Source organism: Neovison vison, chromosome 2 (genome assembly GCF_020171115.1).
Source record: "Neovison vison isolate M4711 chromosome 2, ASM_NN_V1, whole genome shotgun sequence".
NCBI lineage: Eukaryota > Metazoa > Chordata > Mammalia > Carnivora > Mustelidae > Neogale > Neogale vison.
The window spans coordinates 46,026,127-46,046,221 of record NC_058092.1 but is presented as its reverse complement, the minus strand read 5'-3'; the positions used below and the strand labels follow the sequence as shown (position 1 = coordinate 46,046,221).

The 20,095-nt window shown below is 37.9% G+C and overlaps 1 protein-coding gene across 1 annotated transcript in view; it reads left to right on the top strand.

The window, feature by feature from the left end:
• The window catches only part of FYB2 (FYN binding protein 2), a 124,269-nt gene extending 108,660 nt beyond the window's left edge, over positions 1–15,609 (top strand). Inside the window, exons 16-20 of the mRNA XM_044238328.1 lie at positions 7,697–7,783; positions 10,840–10,921; positions 14,239–14,395; positions 14,517–14,550; positions 14,798–15,609. Of these exons, the coding sequence (XP_044094263.1) occupies positions 7,697–7,783; positions 10,840–10,921; positions 14,239–14,395; positions 14,517–14,550; positions 14,798–14,819 (382 nt within the window). The 3' untranslated portion in view covers positions 14,820–15,609. The remainder of the gene's footprint in view (positions 1–7,696; positions 7,784–10,839; positions 10,922–14,238; positions 14,396–14,516; positions 14,551–14,797) is intronic.
• The last annotated feature ends 4,486 nt before the right edge of the window (positions 15,610–20,095 follow it).

Below are 20,095 nucleotides of genomic sequence, written 5' to 3'. Positions count from 1 at the left end.
CTCTTAATCCCCTTCACAAATTCAACCATTCCCCCCACCAACCTTCCTTCTGGATTCTGATGGGTGTGAGGTGGCATTTCAGTGTGGTTTTGGTTTGAATTCCCCTAATGATGAAAGATGTTGAGAATCTTTTCATGTGTCAGTATGTCTTCTTAGGAGAACGGTCTGTTCATGTCTTCTGCCCATTTTTTAATTGGATTATTTAGATTTTTTTTGGTGTTGACCTTTGTGAGTTCTTTACATATTTTGGATACTAACCCTTTATCAGTTATGTCATTTACAAATATTTTATCCCATTCAATAGGCTGCATTTTGGTTTTGTTGTTTCCTTTGCTATGCAGAAGCTTTTAATTTTGATGTAGTCCCAATAGTTTATTTTTGCTTTTATTTCCCTTGCCTTAGGAGACATAACTAGAAAAATGTTGCTAGGGCCAATGTCAGAGAAATTACTACCTGTTCTTTCTTCTAGAGTTTTTATGGTTTCAAGTCTCAAATTTATGTCCTTAACTTTATTCTTTCAGTGTTCCAAGATTCATTGTTTATGCACCAGACCCAGTGCTCCATGCAATACGTGCCCTCCTTAATACCCACCACCAGGCTCACCCAACCTCCCACACTCCTCCCCTCCAAAGCCCTCAGTTTGTTTCTCAGAGTACACAGTCTCTCATGGTTTGTCTTCCCTTCTGATTTCCCCCAACTCACTTCTCCCCTCCTTCTCCCAATGTCCTCCATGATATTCCTTATGCTCCACGAGTAAGTGAAACCGTGTGATAATTGACTCTCTCTGCTTGACTTATTTCACTCAGCAAAATCTTCTCCATTCCTGTCCATGTTGTTACAAAAGTTGGGTATTCATTCTTTCTGATGGCGGCATAATATTCCATTGTATATGTGGACCATATCTTCTTAATCTATTCATCTGTTGAAGGGCATCTTGGCTCTTTCCACAGTTCAGCGACTGTGGCCGCTGCTGCTATGAATATTGGGGTACAGATGGCCCTTTTTTTTCCTCTACATCTGTATCTTTGGGGTAAATACCCAGTAGTGCAATTGCAGGGTCATAGGGTAGCTCTATTTTTAATTTCTTAAGGAATCTCACTTTTCCAAGTGGCTGCACCAACTTGCATTCTCACCAACAATGTAAGAGGGTCCCCCCTTCTCCACATCCTCTTCAACACTTTTTTGTTTACTGTCTTGTTAATTTTGACCATTCTAACTCATGTAAGCTGGTATCTCCATGTGGTTTTGATTTGAATCTGCCTGATGGCTAATGATGATAACATTTTTTCATGTGTCTGTTAGTCATTTGTATGCCTTCTTTGGAAAAGTGTCTGTTCGTGTCTTCTGCCCACTTTTTGACATGATTATCTGTTTTGTGTGTGTTGAGTTTGAGGAGCTCTTTATAGGTCTTGGATATCAGCCCTTTGTCTGTAGTGTCATTTGCGAATATCTTCTTCCATTCCATGGGTTGCCTCTTTGTATTGTTGACTGTTTCCTTTGCTGTGCGGAAACTTTTGATCTTGATGAAGTCCCAAAAGTTCATTTTTGCTTTTGTTTCTTTTGCCTTTGGAGACATGTCTTGAAAGATGTTTCTGTGGCTGATGTCCTTATACTATTTTGAGTTTATTTCTGTGTGTAGTATAAGAAAGTGGTCCAGTTTCATTCTTTTGCATGTAGTTATCTGGTTTTCCCAATACCATTTGTTAAATACATTTTTCCCCATTGCATATTTTTCTTCCTTGTCAAAGATTAATTGACCATATAATTGTGAGTTTATTTCTGGATTTTCTATTCTGTTCCATTGATCTGGGTCTATTTTGTGCCACTACCATACTATTTTAATTTCTATAGCTTTGTAGTATATCTTGAAATCTGAGATTGTGATGACTCCAGTTTGTTCATCTCTTTAAAGATTGCTTTGCCTATTCAGGGTCCTTTATGGTTCCATACAAAGTTAAGGGTTGTCTGTTCCAGTTCAGTGAGAAACGATAGTGGTATTTTGATAGGAATTGCATTAAATTTCTAAATTTCTTTCGGTAGTATGGATACTTCAACTATATTGATTATGCCAATCCATGAGCATGGGATATCCTTCCATTCATTTGTGTCATTTTCAATTTTTTTCATCAGTGTTTTGTAGATCTCAAATTATAGGTCTTTCATCCCCTTGGTTAACTTTATTCCTAGATTATTTTTTGTGCAATTATACGTGGGATTCCTTTCTTAATTTCTCATTCTGCTGGTTCATTATTAGTGTATAGAGGTGTAACAGATTTCTTTATATTGATTTTATGTTCTGCAACCTTACTGAATTCATTTATCTGTTCTAGTAGTTTTTTTGGTGGAGTCTTTTGGGTTTTCTGTATAGAGAATCAGATCACCTGCAAATAGTGTAAGTTTGCTATTTACCAATTTGTATGCTTTTTATTTCTTTTTTCTTCTCTGATTGCTGTGGCTAGGATTGCCAGTACTATGTTGAATAAAAGTGGTGAGAACGGACATATTTGCCTTATTTCTAATCCTAGGAGGAAAGCTCTCAGTTTTTCACCAGTGAGGATGATGTTAGTTGTGGGGTTTTTTTTGGTTATGGCTTCTACTATGTTGAGGTATGTTCCCTCTAAACCAACTTTGTTGAGAGTTTTTATCATGCACAGATGTTGTAGTTTGTCAAATTTTTTTTTCTGCATCTATTAAAATTATCATATGGTTCTCATCCTTTCTCTTGTTGATGTGACATATCATGTTGATTGATTTGTGAATATTGAACCACATTTGCATCCCAGGAACAAATCCCACTTGATCGTGGTGAGTGATTTTTTAAATATATTGTTGGATTTGGTTTGATACTGTTTTGTTGAGGATTTTTATATCTATGTTCATCAGAGATACTGGCCTGTAGTTTTCTTTTATCGATGTGTCTTTATCTGGTTTTGGAATAAGGATAATGCTGACCTCATAGAATGAATTTAGAAGCTTTCCTTCCTCTTCTGTTTTTTGGAATAACTTGAGAAGAAGGGTTATTAAATCTTCTTTGCAAGTTTGGTAGAATTTACCTGTGAAGTTTTCTGTTCCTGGGCTTTGTTTCTTGGGAATTTTTTGATTATTGATTCAATTTCATTGCTGGTAATTAGTCTGTTCAAATTTTCTATTTCTTCCTGATTCAGTTTTGGTAGGTTATATGTTTTCATAATATTCTCTTGTAATCCTTTCCATTTCTGTGGTATCTGTTGTTATTTCGTCTCTCTTTTTTTCTGATTTTGTTTGAGTCTTCTCTTTTTGTGAGTCTAGCTGAAGTTCTTATAAATTTCATGGATCTTTCCAAAGAAGCAGCTCCTGGTTTCATTGATCTGTTCTATTATTTTTAATTTCTATATTGTTTATTTCTGCTCTGATCTTATTATTTCTTTCTACTGGTTTGTATTTTCTTTGTTCTTTTTCTAGCTTCTTCATGTATAAGGTTGGGTCATTTGAGATTTTTTCTTCTTGAGGTAGACCTGTGTGGCTATAGACTTCCCTCTTAGAATAGCTTTTGCTGCATCCCAAAGATTTTAAACCCTTGTGTTTCATTTTCGTTTCTCTCCATATTTCTCTTGATTTCCTCTTTGATTTCTTGATTGACCCATTTATTGTTTAGTAGTATGTTATTTAACCTTCATGTATGTGTGTTCTTTTTAGATTTTTTTCTTGTAGTTGACTTCTAGTTTCATAGTGTCATGATCAGAAGACACATGGTCTGACTGTGTTTTTTTTGTAATTTATTGAGGCTTGTTTTGTGACCTAATATGTGACTTATTCCAGAGAATGTTCCTTGTGCACTTGAAAATAATTATATTCTGCTGTTTTAGGATGGAATGTTCTTAGATCCATCTGATTCAATGTATCATTCAAAGCCACAGTGTCCTTGTTGATTCGGTTTAGATGATCTGTCCATTGATGTAAGTGGGATGTTAAAGTCCCCTACCATTATATTACTGTCAGTTACTTTCTTTACATTTGTTATTACCTTTTTCATGTATTTGGGTGCTCCCATGTTGGATGTATAAATATTTACAATTGTTATATCTTCTTGTTGAATCATTCTCTTGAGTATATAGTATCTTTTTTTGTCTCTTGTTACAGTTTTTGTTTTAAAGTCTATTTTTTGTGACAAAAGCATTGCTACCATGACTTTCTTTTCACTTCTATTTGCTTGAAAAATGCCTTCCCGTCCCTTTATGATCAATCTGTAGGTGTCTTTAAGTTTAAAGTGTCTCTTGTTGGCAGCATATAGATGGATCTTGCTTTTTTATCTATTCTGTCACCCTGTATCTTTTGATTGGAGTGTTTAGTCCATTTACATTCAAAGTAATTTCTGATAGGTATATATTTATTAGCATTTTGTTACTTGCTCTGTGGTTGTTTTGGTAGTTTTTCTCTGTTCTTCTCTTGCTCTCTTGTCTCACAGTTTGCTGGTTTATTTAATGATAGATTTAGATTCCTTTCTCTTTATTCTTTGCATATCTATTATTTTTTTATATATGGTTACCATTATATTTATATATATAACATCTTCTGCATATAGAAGTCTGTTATAAGTTAATGTTTGCTTAAGTTTGAACCCATTCTTTACTCCTTTTCTCCCCACATTTTAGGTATATGATGTCATACCTTCCATCCTCTTATTTTGTGAATCCCTTGACTAATTTTTATAGATATTTTTACTGCTTTTATGCTTCCTATTTTTCTTACTCCTACATAAAGTCTTTCCTTTACACTCAAAGAATCTTCTTTAATCTTTCTTGTAAAATTGATTTTGTGGTCATGAATTTCTTTAACTTTTATTTGTCGGGGAAACTCTTCATCTCTCCTTCTATTCTGAATGATAGCCTTGCTGGATAGAGTATTCTTGATGGCAGGGTTTCGGGGGGGGGTTGTTTTGTTGTTGTTGTTGTTGTTGTTTTCTTCCAGCACTTTGAAGATATCTTCTCACTCCCCTCTGGCCTGCAAAATTTTTGCTGAAAAATCAGCTGATAAACTTATGGAGTTTCACTTGTATGTAACTGTTTTCTTTTCTCTTGCTGCTTTTAAAATTCTCTCATCACTACTTTTTGCCATTTCAATCAATATGTGTCTTGGTGTGGACCTCCTAGGGTGATTTTGTTGGGAACTTGCTGTACCTCCTGGCTCTGAATGTGTTTCCTTTTCCAGATTCTGGAATTTTTCAGCTATCATTTCTTCAAATAAATTTTCAGCCCCCCCTTTCTTTCTCTTCTCCTTCTGGGATCCCTATAAAGTGAATGTTAATGTATCTGATGGTGTCACTGAATTCCTTAAGTCTCTTTCCATTTTTGTTGTTGTCAGTGGTGGCGGGGTGGTCTCTCTCCTATTCAGCTTAATTCCTTTGCATTACTTTGTCCTCCAGGTCTCTAATCAGTTATTCCACTTACTCTAGTTAACCCTTTATTCCATCTAGTGTATTTTTTAAAAGATTTTATTTATTTATTTGAGAGAGAGAGCATGAGCCAGGGGAGGAATAGAGATAGAATCTCAAGTAGACTCTACACTGAGCAGAGAGCTTGAAGTGGGGCTGGCTCTCACCACCCATGAGATCATGACTTGAGCCAAATCCAAGAGTATGATGCTTAACCAACTGAGCCACCCAGGTGCCCCTCCATCTAGTGTATTTTTAACTTCAGCTATTGAGTTCTTCATCTCTAATTTTTTTTTTTTGGTCTTGTTTTCTCTTTGTAAAGGGTCTCACTGAGGTCTTCGACTCTTTTCTCTAGTCTAGTATCTTTATGACCATTGCTTTAAGTTCCCTACCATGCATATTACTTATCCCCATTTTGCTTAGGTCTGTTGCTTTGATTTTGTCCTGTTCTTTCATTTTGGACAATTCCTCTGTCTCCTACATTGTCCAACTCTTTGTGTGTTTATGTGTTACAAAAGTCACCTACATCTCCTATTTTTGAAAGTAGGAGCCTTATGAAGAAGTCCTATAGTATCCTGCAATGTAGTGTCCCCTGTTCACCAGAACCTGGTGCTTCTGGAATCTCTCCTATGTGTGTTGTGTGGCACTTGCTGTTGTGGCTGAGCCACATTGGCCTTTAGTCATCCCAATGGCTCTCTAACCTGTTGCAGGCAGGGTTTGGTCCCTGTGTTACTAGTGGGCCAGTCTGGAACTGCCTTGGGTTTGAGATGACTCAGACCAGGTATTTGCCAGAGGTGCAGTAGCACTCAATTGCAGGGCAGTTTCCCTGTATTGTTCCCTAAAAAGCTTTCTTTGGTGGATGGGACCTGCAGCCAGACCAGATGTCTGCCCTCAGGACACTGCTGGAGCCACAGTCTGACCCATGTGTATGAGTATCTTTCCCTCTCCTGGAACAGGAATCACCCTGCAGTGGTGATGGCCCCTGCTGGGGCTGCTTGCACACTGCCAGGCTTCAGCCAAGTACATATGGAGGGGGGGATGTTCACAGGAGAAGGGTAGGTGCAGTGCCAGCAAGGTCTTCCCCCTTGCACCATGGGAGGGGACCTGCAACCTCTAGGGTGAGGTAGGAGAGGTTGGAGGGGGTGGATCCCCAAAAGTGCATGGGGGCAGGTGAATGGTGTTAGCAAGCTAGGTGGAGAGTGTTCACAGCACTGGTTCCCAGTGGTGTCAAAGCTAGGGGGCAGGGGAGGAAATAATGCCTGTCTGCTCCTTTGTTTCTGGAGAAGATTCTTATCCCTCCAGTGCCTGTTCAGATATTGATAAACAACTCTCTCTCCTGCTTGCCCCAGGCATTTTTCAAACTGCTGCTTCTAGCCTGTATCTCCTTGGAGCTGTTTGTTTTGCTTTCTTTTTAAGGGCAAGGACTTCACTTACGCTAGTCCTTTTGGTTCTCCCAGATTGAGCCTGCTGATTTTTGAAGTTCCAGGTATTAAGCCCCACTGATTTTAAGAACTCATGAAATTTAGCCCCTCTGGTTTTTAAAGCCAAATATTGGGGTGTGGGTTCACCTTCCGTATTGCCTGGAGTGTCTATTTCTTTCTTTTCTCCATGCCTACGCATCCCTCCCTCCTGTGTACAGTCCTAAGGGTCTGTTTAGTTCCCTACAGTGACTCTGACCTGCCAACACTCTTCAGTATGTGTTTTTCTTTATGTTTAGCTGTGAAGTCTGTTCTACCAGTCTTCAAATCATGTTCTGGGCTATTTACACTGATGTAGATGTTATTTAAGTTGATCCATGGGACAAGGTGAGCTTAGGGTCTTCCTACTCTGCCATCTTCCCCAGCTCCTCCCTCTATCCTTTTCTGCTAGTGCTAAACACTAGATTTATCTGATCTCAAGGTAGTGGTTAATATTATTCATGTTTTAGAGGCAAAGACACTGAGGCTCAGGAGGGGAAATGTGATTATAAGCAGGTTGATCTTGCTTCTGGTTTCAAATTTGGATCACCACACATCAGGGGTCAGCAAACTATGGTCTATGGGCCAAAACAGCTGGCCACTTGTTTTTGTAAATACAGTCACAATAGCAGAGTTTAGTAGTTACCACAAAGATGATATATTACAAAGCTTAAGATATATACAACCTGATCTTTACATGGATTATCCAAATATACTTCTAGGTGATGTTTTAACTTTTTTTAAATAAAGCCTTATTGTCCAAAAATTACTGATGTTTCCATAAAAGTTTCAGTTAAATATTTATTGCTCAAAATGTCTTTCTCCTTAGAGATGAAAATAAACTAAAAACTTGGAAACCCAAGTTTTTGATGGCAAAGGAAAAGAAAGAGAGAAAAGGTGCTGAAGAATCAGAAAGGTAGGAGCACAGGTATACTTAGATTACTGCTAATCTGCTGAAATTTATACCTCTTAGAGCTGTGTGACTTTAGGCAAGTCATTAAATTTGATTGTCAAGTTCCTCATCTATAAAATGAGAATAATAGCACCTACATCACTATAGTTGAAAGGATTAAAAGAGAAAAGAAAATGTAAAGTGCCACACACATTTCTCTTGTCATCATCCAGACTTTGGTTGATAGGGAGTAGGAAAGATTTTAAGCCAGCCATTATCAAATGATGAAAAAACTTTGTCTTCTTTTAGGCTGTATGAACTTTTCCCCTATAGATGGAACTTAAATAATACACCAGTTGGAACTTAAACTTTGAGAAATGCGATCATATAACAAGACTAATTTCCCTAAAACACAATTTTAGTTATGACTATATTAATGTCAGAATTTAAAAAAGAATGTTTTATCAACTCATGATCAAACCTTCATTCACAAGTTTCCAGTTGGCTGTGGCGGAAGGTGCTATTTTTACTGTCTCAGGTGGTTACTATGTGATCTGTGCTCTGGAGGACAGGGCACAGGATCTGAGATACTTTTAACAGTTGTCTTGGGGAAATCCTTGTTTAAATAGCCATTGAACTGGGAACACTGTGTGTTCCGTCTGCTTTGGGAAACCTGTTTAGAAAAGTTTTAAAGGGGAAGCCCAAAAGAAAGCAGACATCTGTCTATAACATATTTAAACACAGAGGATGGCACAGGATGGCCTTTCCCATAACCTTATTTTCTTTGGGCTTAGACTTGATGTAATTTACTTTCCCCAAGTTCAAAAGATGTAGACTACAAAAGCATCTCCCCACCTTAAACTTCATAATTTTATATAGCATACCAAAACAGAATTTCAAGAGGGAAAATATCCATGAAATTTTTGACACTTCTCCACAAAAAAAAAAGCTTAGTATTTCAATGTACACATACATCTTTCAGGAAACAATTTTCTAGTGCTTTTTTTCTTTTCTTTTCTTTTCTTTTTTAAAGATTTTATTTATTTATTTGACAGAGCTCACAAGTAGACAGAGAGGCAGGCAGAGAGAGTGAGAAGAGGAAGCAGCCTCCCCGCAGAGCAGAGAGCCCGATGCGGAACTTGATCCCAGAACCCTGGGATCATGACCTGAGCCAAAGGCAGATCCTTAATCCACTGAGCCAGCCAGGTGCCCCTAGTGCTTTTTTTCTTATAACAAACTGATATTATAGTTTACTTTTACTTTCAACTGGATAAAATTTTAAAATATGGTAAATTTTGAAATGTGATATTGGAGCTATCATATTCCTGTAGATTGTTATATCAATTTTGAGTGCTTTTTGTTCCTTTTAAAATGGTTTTATTAAGATTTTATTTATTTATTTGACGGAGATCACAAGTAGGCAGAGAGGCAGGCAGAGAAGGTGGGGAAGCAGGCTCCCTGCAGAGCAGAGAGCCCAATGTGGGGCTCAATCCGAGGACCTGGGATCATGACCCGAGCCGAAGGCAGAGGCTTTAACTCACTGAGCCACCCAGGTACCCCTTAAAATGGTTTCTGCCATAACTTGTTCCACCATTAAGAAATGCATTCTATGGACTCTGAAAAACAGTCTGAGGGGTTTGAAGTGGCGGGGGGGTGGGAGGTTGGGGTACCAGGTGGTGGGTATTATAGAGGGCACGGCTTGCATGGAGCACTGGGTGTGGTGAAAAAATAATGAATACTGTTTTTCTGAAAATAAATAAATTGGGGAAAAAAAAAGAAATGCATTCTAGGTTAGTTCAACCCTTTTATAATCTTTTTATGAAACAAAAATGACAAATTTTCAGAGAAGTTGGAGAAGGATATCCCAGATACAAAGGCATAGAAAAGATAGCCCACTTTCTAAGATGTTCTAACATAGATGTGTGTGTATGTGTCTGTGTGAAAGAGAGAGAGAGGGAGAGAGAGAAGCTTGAAAGGTAGATTGGGGCCAGCTTATAAAATGCCATGTGTATCAAGCTAAGGAATTTGACTTTATCTTGTGGGCACTAGAGACAAAGTTTTAAGCAAAAGCGTGACATCAATTACATTTTAGAAAGATGACTCTGGAGGCAAGTATGCAGATAGATTTGAGGAAGGAGAGGCAAGAGGAAGAGGTATCTCAGGTAAGAAGTGAAAATGTGGCAGTGGCTGTAATCTTGGGACAGAATGAAAAAGATGTAGGAGACACTTCTGAATAAAACTAACAGGACTTGCTTTTTTCCTTCTGTCAATATATTGAACTGCTACAAAAGCACCAACCCCCATGTGAAGAATAGGAAGGAAGAAAAGGGAGGATTAAGAGTATAATCGGCCTCTGCTGTCGGTTTATCTATCAACTTTTACGTGCTGACAATTTTGCAGTTAATTTGTGGTATCTTACTTTACTTTCTTAATCTTCTCCAGAACCATTCAGCAAACAGAACAGTTCTCTGATTGAAGTACAAAGATTTATGATTTTTTGAACAAGCTAATTATACTTTGAATCCTGATTCAGAGGAGTTTTTTTGTTTAACTTAAATTGCTTACCCAATTTTATTTTATCCCTAATTATTATCTTGGTATTAAAAAAAAAACACAACATTTTTACTTTAAGATTTCATTTATTTATTTGAGAGAGAAAGAAAGCACGAGCAGGGTGGGTGGAGAGGTAGAGGAGAAGCAGACTCCATGCTTCACAGGGGGCCAGATGTGGGGCTTGATCCCGGGACACTGGAATCATGACCTGAGCTGAAGGCAGATGATTAACTGAGCCTCCCAGGTGCCCACACAGGAAAGGGTGCCCTTTTTAACTACAGGAAAAAGCAATTGGTATTACTTATGCTGTTCAACTCTTCTGACACTCTACTGGAAATATGTGTTATGTACATAATCATCTACAAATACCCATATATATATATATGATTTTATATAAAAGTATATACATACAAAATTATACCTGAATTTATCCTGAAGTAGCCTGAGTTTATATATTTGGGAACTTAAGAGTTTTATTATGGTACATTTAACCTGACCTGCATATTTCTTGCCATTCTATGTTCTAGAAATTTCTTCCGAACCAAGAAGCAAAACTTAGAAAAGATGAGGATGGAAAAAGAAGAAAAACGTTTTAGAGAACAATTTGAGGTATGTTCTCCTCTGAAGGTAAAAGTTATAAACAGAAATTCCTAGCTTTTAATATTACTAAAGATCCTACAAGTGTTGCACCTCTGCCTCTGGGAACATAGGACCAAAACTAAACAGCTGATAACGTTTTTTCCTGATGCATTCTTATATTATCATGCCTTTATACCTGCTATCCCCTCTGTCTGAAAAAACTAAGTTATTCTTAAGGCTCTGTTCAACTGTCACCCACTCTTCTTGGGAAAGTAATTAAGCACATTTTATCTGTTAAACACATATCTGTTCTAACACTGGTCTGTTTATAACACAGCCTGTGTATGTATGTGTATTCTGAGCTAAACTCAAGTACTGTGTGAGTAAAGATTTTGTCTCATTCAAGTTTGCTCCTACCTCCTGACATATCTGGACACATAGAATTTAGTGAGTGACTGAATGATGAGATAAACAAATGAAACAAGTGAATGAAGGAAGCAGTATCTGAAGTTTCTTAACTTCTGTCATTATGAATCCATGGAGTATTTCCTCAATTCCAAGGTTCAAACAGTCCTTCCTTATAATTTCATATACTGTCACCATGAAAATTAAGAAACATATTGAATAGCTCCCAGGTCCCAGATACTGGATTGAGAGAGAGAATGTGGACATCCTGCTCACAGAATTTCTCCACGTCACTACTGCTCCCCATTATGAAATGGGTCAAGATTAGGCTTCTTAACATGATATAAAAAACTCTTCATTTCATAACTTCTTGTCTTTCAGGTTTTATTCCCTGCTGTTCTTCACCTTGCACTTCAGGCTTTGGCAACAAACTCTTCAATTCTGTCCCTTCTATGAACATCCACTACAGTCCCTATCCTGCTACTCCCTTCCTCCAGGCATTTACTTGGTCTGCTCCAACTACCTGGTGATACTCTTACTACTTTTCCAATCTGACTAGCTTTCATTCACTTATCAACACCCATCAAGGCATCTCCTCTCCTCTCCTCCAGGAAGACTGACCCACACTTGCTCATTAAGGAAATTCCTCTTCCTCTATATTCCTTTATATCTGAGCTTATCATAAGCATTAACATTATGGCAATTATGTGTTCACCAATTAAACTATGAGCTCTTGGAGGACAGGGTTATCTTTATATCCATGTGCAGAGCAGAATAAAATTACCTTTGTAAATGTCCAAAAATGTTTTTGGACTGAAATAAAAAAGAATATACACAAATCCCTCATAATCATTAATAACTCTTGCTTTGGACCAAAGCTGATTAGAGCTGTTATATCTAAAAGCCATGATATGAAATTATTTACTGCAACTGTGATATTATTTTTTATAAAGATTTTATTTATTTATTTGACAGAGAGAGATCACAAGTAGGCAGAGAGGCAGGCAGAGAGAGAGAAAGGAGGAAGCAAGCTCCCCACTGAGCAGAGAGCCCGATGCGGGACTCGATCCCAGAACCCTGAGATCATGACCTGAGCCGAAGGCAGAGGCTTTAACCCACTGATCCACCCAGGCACCCACAACTGTGATATTATTAACTGAGAAGCATTAGTGTAACAATTACTTGCTGAATTGACCTTACATTCCATTTAGTGCTTTTCTCATTTTGTGACTGTCTCATATCTCATGTGTATGATTCCATTCTTCCTTATTACCTGTGGTGACTTTTCCTTATATATCATGAGAAAAACTATGCCACATTAGTAATTTTATTCAGCTCAAATCACAAAAGTTTAGTGCCTCATTTGTGGTAGGCATTAAGAGTACAAGGTTGAATAAAACTATCTTCCATTTTCATTTTAAGATAATATGTTTATTAAATACTGTAATAGGAGTATATACAAAGTATAGTTAAACAGAAAATTATACATTGCTGTTGTTTAAGTCTTCATGAGAAGTGGTTTAAGAGGAAAAAAGTGTTTTGGGCAGAGAAAACCACATGAGCATTGGCCGGTAAGTATAAAAGGTAGCTGGTATATTCAGGACCATCACATAGCTTGATGTGACTTCATAATGGGACAGAAATGGGAGCATGGGAAATGACCATATGCCAAAGAACCTAAATGTCAAGCTGAGAATGTGGATCTCATCATGAAAGCAATGAAGAATCTTTAGAATTTGACAAAAAGCAAAATGACCTGATTAATTTTCATTTTAAGAAATCACTGTATTTGGGACGCCTGGGTGGCTCAGTTGGTTAAGCGGCTGCCTTCGGCTCAGGTCATGATCCCGGCGTCCTGGGATCGAGTCCCACATCGGGGTCCTTGCTCGGCAGGGAGCCTGCTTCTCCCTCTGCCTCTGCCTGCCATTCTGTCTGCCTGTGCTCGCTCTCGCTCCTCTCTCTCTGACAAATGAATAAATAAAATCTTTAAAAAAAAAAAAAAGAAATCACTGTATTCATAATGAACAATGGCCTGGAAAAGGGTAAGAAATCAATCAGTGAGGAAGCTATAACTTTGTTAGACAAAAGAAAAATCTATCTTGTGGATCAGATCCCATTTGGTATAGAATGACGTATTTTATCATTCAAACTCCACACATTTCTGAGAGTGGAAAAAGGCATACCTAATCCTAATTCTAAGTATGTGTAGAGACACTAAATATAAGCAGACTGTCCTGAGAAGAGAGAGATGTCTGGCCGCCCTAATTTGGTTAAGTACACACTGTAAATATAAGCTTTGTATTGTGGAACTTTTTCTGAGTCAACAGATATCAGTCCATTAGAAGGTTAATATGCCTAGAGTTGTATAGGCTGGCTAGTTTATCATACAGAAGAAAACCTCCTTTAAGGTCATAAATTGAATTTCTCATCAGTTTTTTCACAAATGCCTCTCTCTGACACCAGGAGAGTGGGAATTGCCCCCTATACCTTCTACTTCCTCTCTTCCACCCAGAGAGGAAGAGTAGAAAGAGGGCCACTTAAAAATGCTAGGTATGTAAGGACATTATAAACTCTAAAGTGCTATACACAAGGAGGTTTTTTTCTTTCCCTCTTTTTTAAACTTCCCCATTCCTGAGTGGGGTGGTATCCTTATTACTGGAACACTTAACATCCATGGAAATTAATATATACCCATGTTATAAATATCTCATCCACTGGAATTCATTCTGGTACAACTAGATAAGAAGTGTGAAAACACTTCTTAAAATATGACTGTGCCAAATTAAATATAAGATTGTAGCATTTTACTACTATTTTCCTATTCCTTTAGAGGTTATTTAATATTTAGTATTTTGAGTTTGAGGTTACTATCTTACATCCTCCATTAATTTTGTTAGAATAAAAACTGCACACACGGTCTGATTAGTAATTTCTTCCTTCAGTATGACAAAGAGATTACTGTCATCAACACAGCAGTGGCATGTTCCAGTAATTCAAGGAATGGAATATTCGATTTGCCAATAACCCCTGGAGAAGAACTGGAAGTCATTGATACCACTGAAGAAAATCTAGTGATTTGTCGCAATTCCAAAGGCAAATGTAAGTTGCTGGCTTATCACCCATAAAATCTGTCACTGTTTAAAAGAAAAATATCAAAGTGTTCTTGCAGCATTCTGGCTATTAACTTTCAGATTAGTAATGGTGATTTTTGTTTCTACAGACGGATATGTACTGATTGAACATCTAGATTTCAAGTAAGTGGTTTGCTATTATACTACAAATCATGAATTCTAAAAAACTTAATACACTGTTGTGTACATTAGTCTCAAAGAAAGACTACTGAATTTATTTTAATTTAGGAAGTTTTAAGGATGACTTTGGAAGAAACTTTATTCTTGTCTCCTGAGTACATTATGACTTCTCTACAGAGTATAATGATCAAACTGGGTAAGAAATCTGCCACTCACTACTCCACTGGCCTCTACTTTTCTGTCTTCTCAGGCATCAAGGCTGGTCACCTTAGGAAGATCAAGCTCCAGTGGCAGGGGCTGCACTAGTAAGGACTAGTCTGAGAGCTCAGACCTGCCTCACCTCAGGTTCAGTTGGCATGTCAAATGGGATGGGGGATCTGTGGAAACGGAGAAGAGAAAAACAAACCCTCCACATTCAGATGTTGGTTTTACTCCTAAATGGTTATCTTTCAATGTCTACATCAGTCTCTGTTTCACTGCTGACTCAAGAGAGTATGAAACACTGTGTGTTAGCATTTGAGCATCTATTTAGTGAGCCATAGCCCAAGTTGGAAATCACGCCTTATGGCACCTAGGCAGCTGTGCAGATGGTTAGTTTGCTGCTAATATTAGCACATGAATGTTTATAATTTCCAGAAGATATTGTGCATTTAAATTGGGTGCAATTTACTTCTGAGAAGTAAATAGTGTAACCAAAATCTTTAAAATACTCAGATTTAAGGTATAATCTTAAAATGTAATTATGGCTCAGTCTATAAGTATCCTTCTCCTTAATCAAAAATATCAATGCTGTTCAATATTGGCTCCTTTTGGGAACAGCATGCTAAATAGTAATTTATTCCAAAACGAAGAGCCTGAATATATTTAACACAATTTAAATAATATACATATGCTCTCAATTTAAAACATCCTGTTGTCCAAAGTAAGAAAAATAATTCTATGCCTGAACACCTAAGAAAAATGAGATGGAGCTGTAAATAACTGCCTAGCCAGGAGATACATTCTATGGGGGCATACAGCTGTTTTTAAAAATGTTGGCATTTTCAACACTGAAAAACTGAACAATTTTGTTCCATTGTTTTTTGTTTTTTTTTAAGATTTGTATATTTTAGAGAGAGAGCACAAGTGGGAGAGGGAGAAAAATCTCCAACAGACTCCACACTCAGCATGAAGCCTGACACAGGGCTCTATGTCACAACTCTGAGATCACCATCTGAGCTGAAACCGAGTCAGATGCTTAACCAATGAGCCATCCAGGCACCCCTTTGCTCTGGTCTTTGCCTTCAAGGGATGGAATTAGTCCCATGACCTCATTCTTTATACTGTGAGTCTTTTAAAATTTTTTTCTTAGATTCAGTTAACATACAGTGTATTAGTTTCAGAGGCAGAGGTCAGTGACTCATTGGTTGCATAGAACACTCGGTGCTCATTACAGCACATGCCCTCCTTCATGCTATCATCCCACCCACCTCCCCTCCAGCAAGCCTCAGTTTGTTTTCTGTAGTTAACAGTCTCTTAGGGTTTGCTGTGAGACTATTTTTTAAGTTTCTAGGTACTTTTATCTTCTTTTTCATGTTCCAAATGGTACTCACCAATAAAAGCCAAGCAGCAGAAGTATTCATAGAGGACAGGGGAATATGGCAGAATATAAGAACTCTAGGCTCATTTCATCCCACGAATACATCAACCTAAATACCCCAGAAATCCTTCTGAAGACCAGTGGACAAATTCCACAATTAAAGGTCGAGAAGAGGCCACACCAAAGAAGGTAGAAAGTATGGAAACACAGCTTGGGAGAGAAATGGATCATGGCCTCTGTGGTGGGGAGAGAGTCACAGTTGTCTGTTGTCAAAAAGTGCAAGATGAATTTCCAGAGCAAGTGGCTTGGAATGGGAGTGGGGCCAAATTCCAGCAGGGCTTAAAGCCTGGAGTTTTAAAGGTCAGTGTGCTTGGCTCTGAGAGAGCATGGAGGACACTGGGGCTGCTTTTGGAGAAAGGGCGAGACAGATAGCTCAGGAGCAGTGTGGAAACAGCCATCTGAAGAGCACCTGGGGCACAAAGTAGGGAGGTTAGTTGCTTAGCTCTAAGCATGACTCAGGAGAGCATTCAGGGCAAGACCCCTCCAGGAACAAAGGAACGGATACAGCCATTTCTCCCCCCCACCCTTCAGCATAAGCACAGAGCCACCTGCAGGAACCAGCACAGCTCCATATTCACTACCTAACTTGCTTACACCAAGTCCCCCCCACCTATCCAAGCTTGGAAGAACTACTTTTCCTAGTCTGCTTGCCTCAGTAGGGCGGCAAGCCTCATCCCCCAGAAGACCAGCCCAAATCCCTGGCAACACCCCATCTCCAACCTGGGAGTTTTGTGAGACCTCAGTTCCAGTGGCAACAGTGACAGGTCTCATTTCTAGTTAAAAACACCACATTCAGCCCAGGGCCACAGCCCACAACAGGCAAAGAGAACCTCTGCAGACAACTGGCCTGAAGATAAACCAGCCAGAGTTCTGGAGACACTCCCAGAAGCACCAGGCCTGGGGAACAGGGGATACTACACTGCAGGACACTACAGATCTTCTTCCTAAAGCTATTACCCTCAAGAACAGGAGATGTAACTGACTTTCTTAATACAGAAACAGGTATAGAGACTTAGACAAAATGATTAGAAGAATTTGTCCCAAATAAAAGGACAAGCCATGGTTGGAAATCTAAGCAGAAGAGATACAAGTAACATGCCTGATAGAGAATTTAAAGCAAAAATCATCAGGATACAGGACTTGAGAAAAGTGTGGAGGACATCAGTGAGATCCTTAACACAGAGATAAGGAAGAACACAGAAGGGATAAAGGACTCAATAAATGAAATGAGAAATAGGATTGGTGGAATAAACAGTAGGCTGGAGGAAGCAGAGGAATGTATTAATGACCTAGAAGACAGAGTCAGGGATAGTAATCAAGCTGACTACAAGAAAAAAATATACAAAACAAGAACAGACTTAGGGAACTTAATGATTCCATCAAACATAGTAACAGTCATATTATAGGAGTCACAGAAGAAAGAGAGAAAAGGAGGTATAGAATTTGACAAAATAGCTGAAAACTTCCTTAATCTGGGGAAGGAAATGGGCACAGAGAACCACCAACAAAAACAGATCTATATCAAGACATAATGTAATTAAAACTCTTAAAAGCAGCAAGACAAAAGACTTACATACAATGGAAACCCATGAGGCTATCAGTGGATTTTTTTTCATAGAAACTTTGAATATATCATGCCATTCTCTTCTGGCTTGCAAAGTGCTGAATGGGAAAAATCTGTAGCCAACAATACTCTAACCAGCAAGGCTATCATTCAGAATAGAGGAGAGAGTTTCCCAAACACTAAAGGAGTTCATGACCACTAAATCAGCCCTGCAAGAAATATTAAAGGGGACTCTTTGAGCAGAAAGACTAAAATGACAATATGAAGGTAGGAAACACAAAAGTGGTAAAAATGAATATTTCTGTGAAAAACTGGTCAAGAAATTCACAAAATAGAGGGATGTACAATAGGACAACAAAACATGGGGAGAAAAGGGGTCAAGAATGGGTTCAAACTTTAAATGACCATCAACTTAATGTAGACCCCCTACGCAGATATTACACACAAAACTAATGGTTACCACAAATCAAAAGCAACTAATAAATATGCAAAAAAGAAAAGAAATCCAAATATATCACTAAAGAAAACCAGCAAATTCTGAAAGACAAGGATCAGAGAAATCTTCAGAACCAACGGCAAAACAAGTAATAAAATGGCAATACATATCTATCAATAGTTATTTTGAATGTAAGTGGACTAAACAAAAAGCACAGGATGACAGAATGAATAAAAAATTTAAAAACACCCAAGACCTGGGGTGCCTGGGCAACTCAGTCCATTAACCTGCTCACTCTTGATTTCAACTTGGGTCATGATCTCAGGGTCCTGGAACTGAGCCCCATGTGTGGCTCCTCACTCAGCAGGGTGTCCGCTTCAGGATTCTCTCTCCCTCTCTCCCCCCATCCAAATAAATAAATCTTTAAAAAAAAAAAAAAGACCCATCTATGTCTTGCCTATAACAGATTCATTTTAGACTTAAAGACACCTGCAGATACAAAGCGAAAGATGGAGAAACATCATGCAAGTAGATGTCAAAAGAAGGCCAGGGTAGTCATGCTTCTATCAGACAAAATAGACTCTAAAAACAAAGACTGTAATAGGAGACAAAGAAGGACACTACAAAATCATAAAGGGGACAAACCAACGAGAAGTTACAATAATTGTAAATATTTATGCACCCAACACAGAATCACCCAAATACATAAAACAGCGAGTAACAAACATAAACTAACCAATTCAATAACAGCAAGGGACTTTTAACACCCCACTGACATCAAAGGACAAATAAACAGAAAATCAAGGAGACAATGGCTTTAAAGGACACCACAATAAGACAAAAGAAAGAAATAAAGGGCATTCAAATCAGTAAGGAAGAAGTAAAACTTTCACTATTTGCAGACGACACAGTGCTATATATAGAAAACCCAAAAGAGTCCACCACAAAAACTGCTAGAACTGATAAATTCAATAAAGTCACAGGATACAAATTCAATGTACAGAAATCTGTAGTATTTCTATACACCAGTAATGAAGCAGCAGAACGAGAAATTAACAATCCCATTTACAATTGCACCAATAATAATAAAATACCTAGGAAGAAATCTAACCAAAGAGGTGAAAGATCTGTACTCTGAAAACTATGAAACACTCATCAAAGAAATTGAAGATAACATAAAGAAATAGAAAGACATCCCATGCTCATGGATGGGAGGAACAAATAATGTTGAAATGTCTATACTACCCAAATGTCTATACTACCCAAAATACTACACATTTAATGCAAACCCTATCAAAATACCAACAGCATTTTTCACAGAACTAAAACAATCCTAAAATTTGTATGGAACCACAAAAGATCCCAATTAGCCAAAGTAATCTTGAAAAAGCAAAGCAAAGCTGGAGACGTCACAATTCCATACTTCAAATTATATTACAAAGCTGTAGTTAACAAAACTAACAAAACAGATACATAAATAGACAACGCAAAAGACTCCAGCAAAAGTTTGCTAGTACTGCTACAGGAATTCAGAAAGTCACAGGACATAAAATCTATACACAGAGGCCAGTTGTATTTCTATACACTACCAATGATGCAAAAAAAGAGAAATCCAAGGAATCCATCCTATTTAACAACTGCACCAAAAAACCAAAGAGGTAAAGGAACTCTGAAAACTATAGAACACTTATGAATGACATTGAGGAAGACACAAAGAAATGGAAAAACATTCCATGTTCATGGACTGGAAGAACAAATATTGTTAAAATGTCTATGCTACCAAAGCAATCTACACATTCAATGCAATCCCTATCAAAATACCATCACCTTTTTTCACAAAGCTGGAACAAACGATCCTAAAATTTGTATGGAACCAGAAAAGACCCTGAGTAGCCAAAGGAATGTTGAA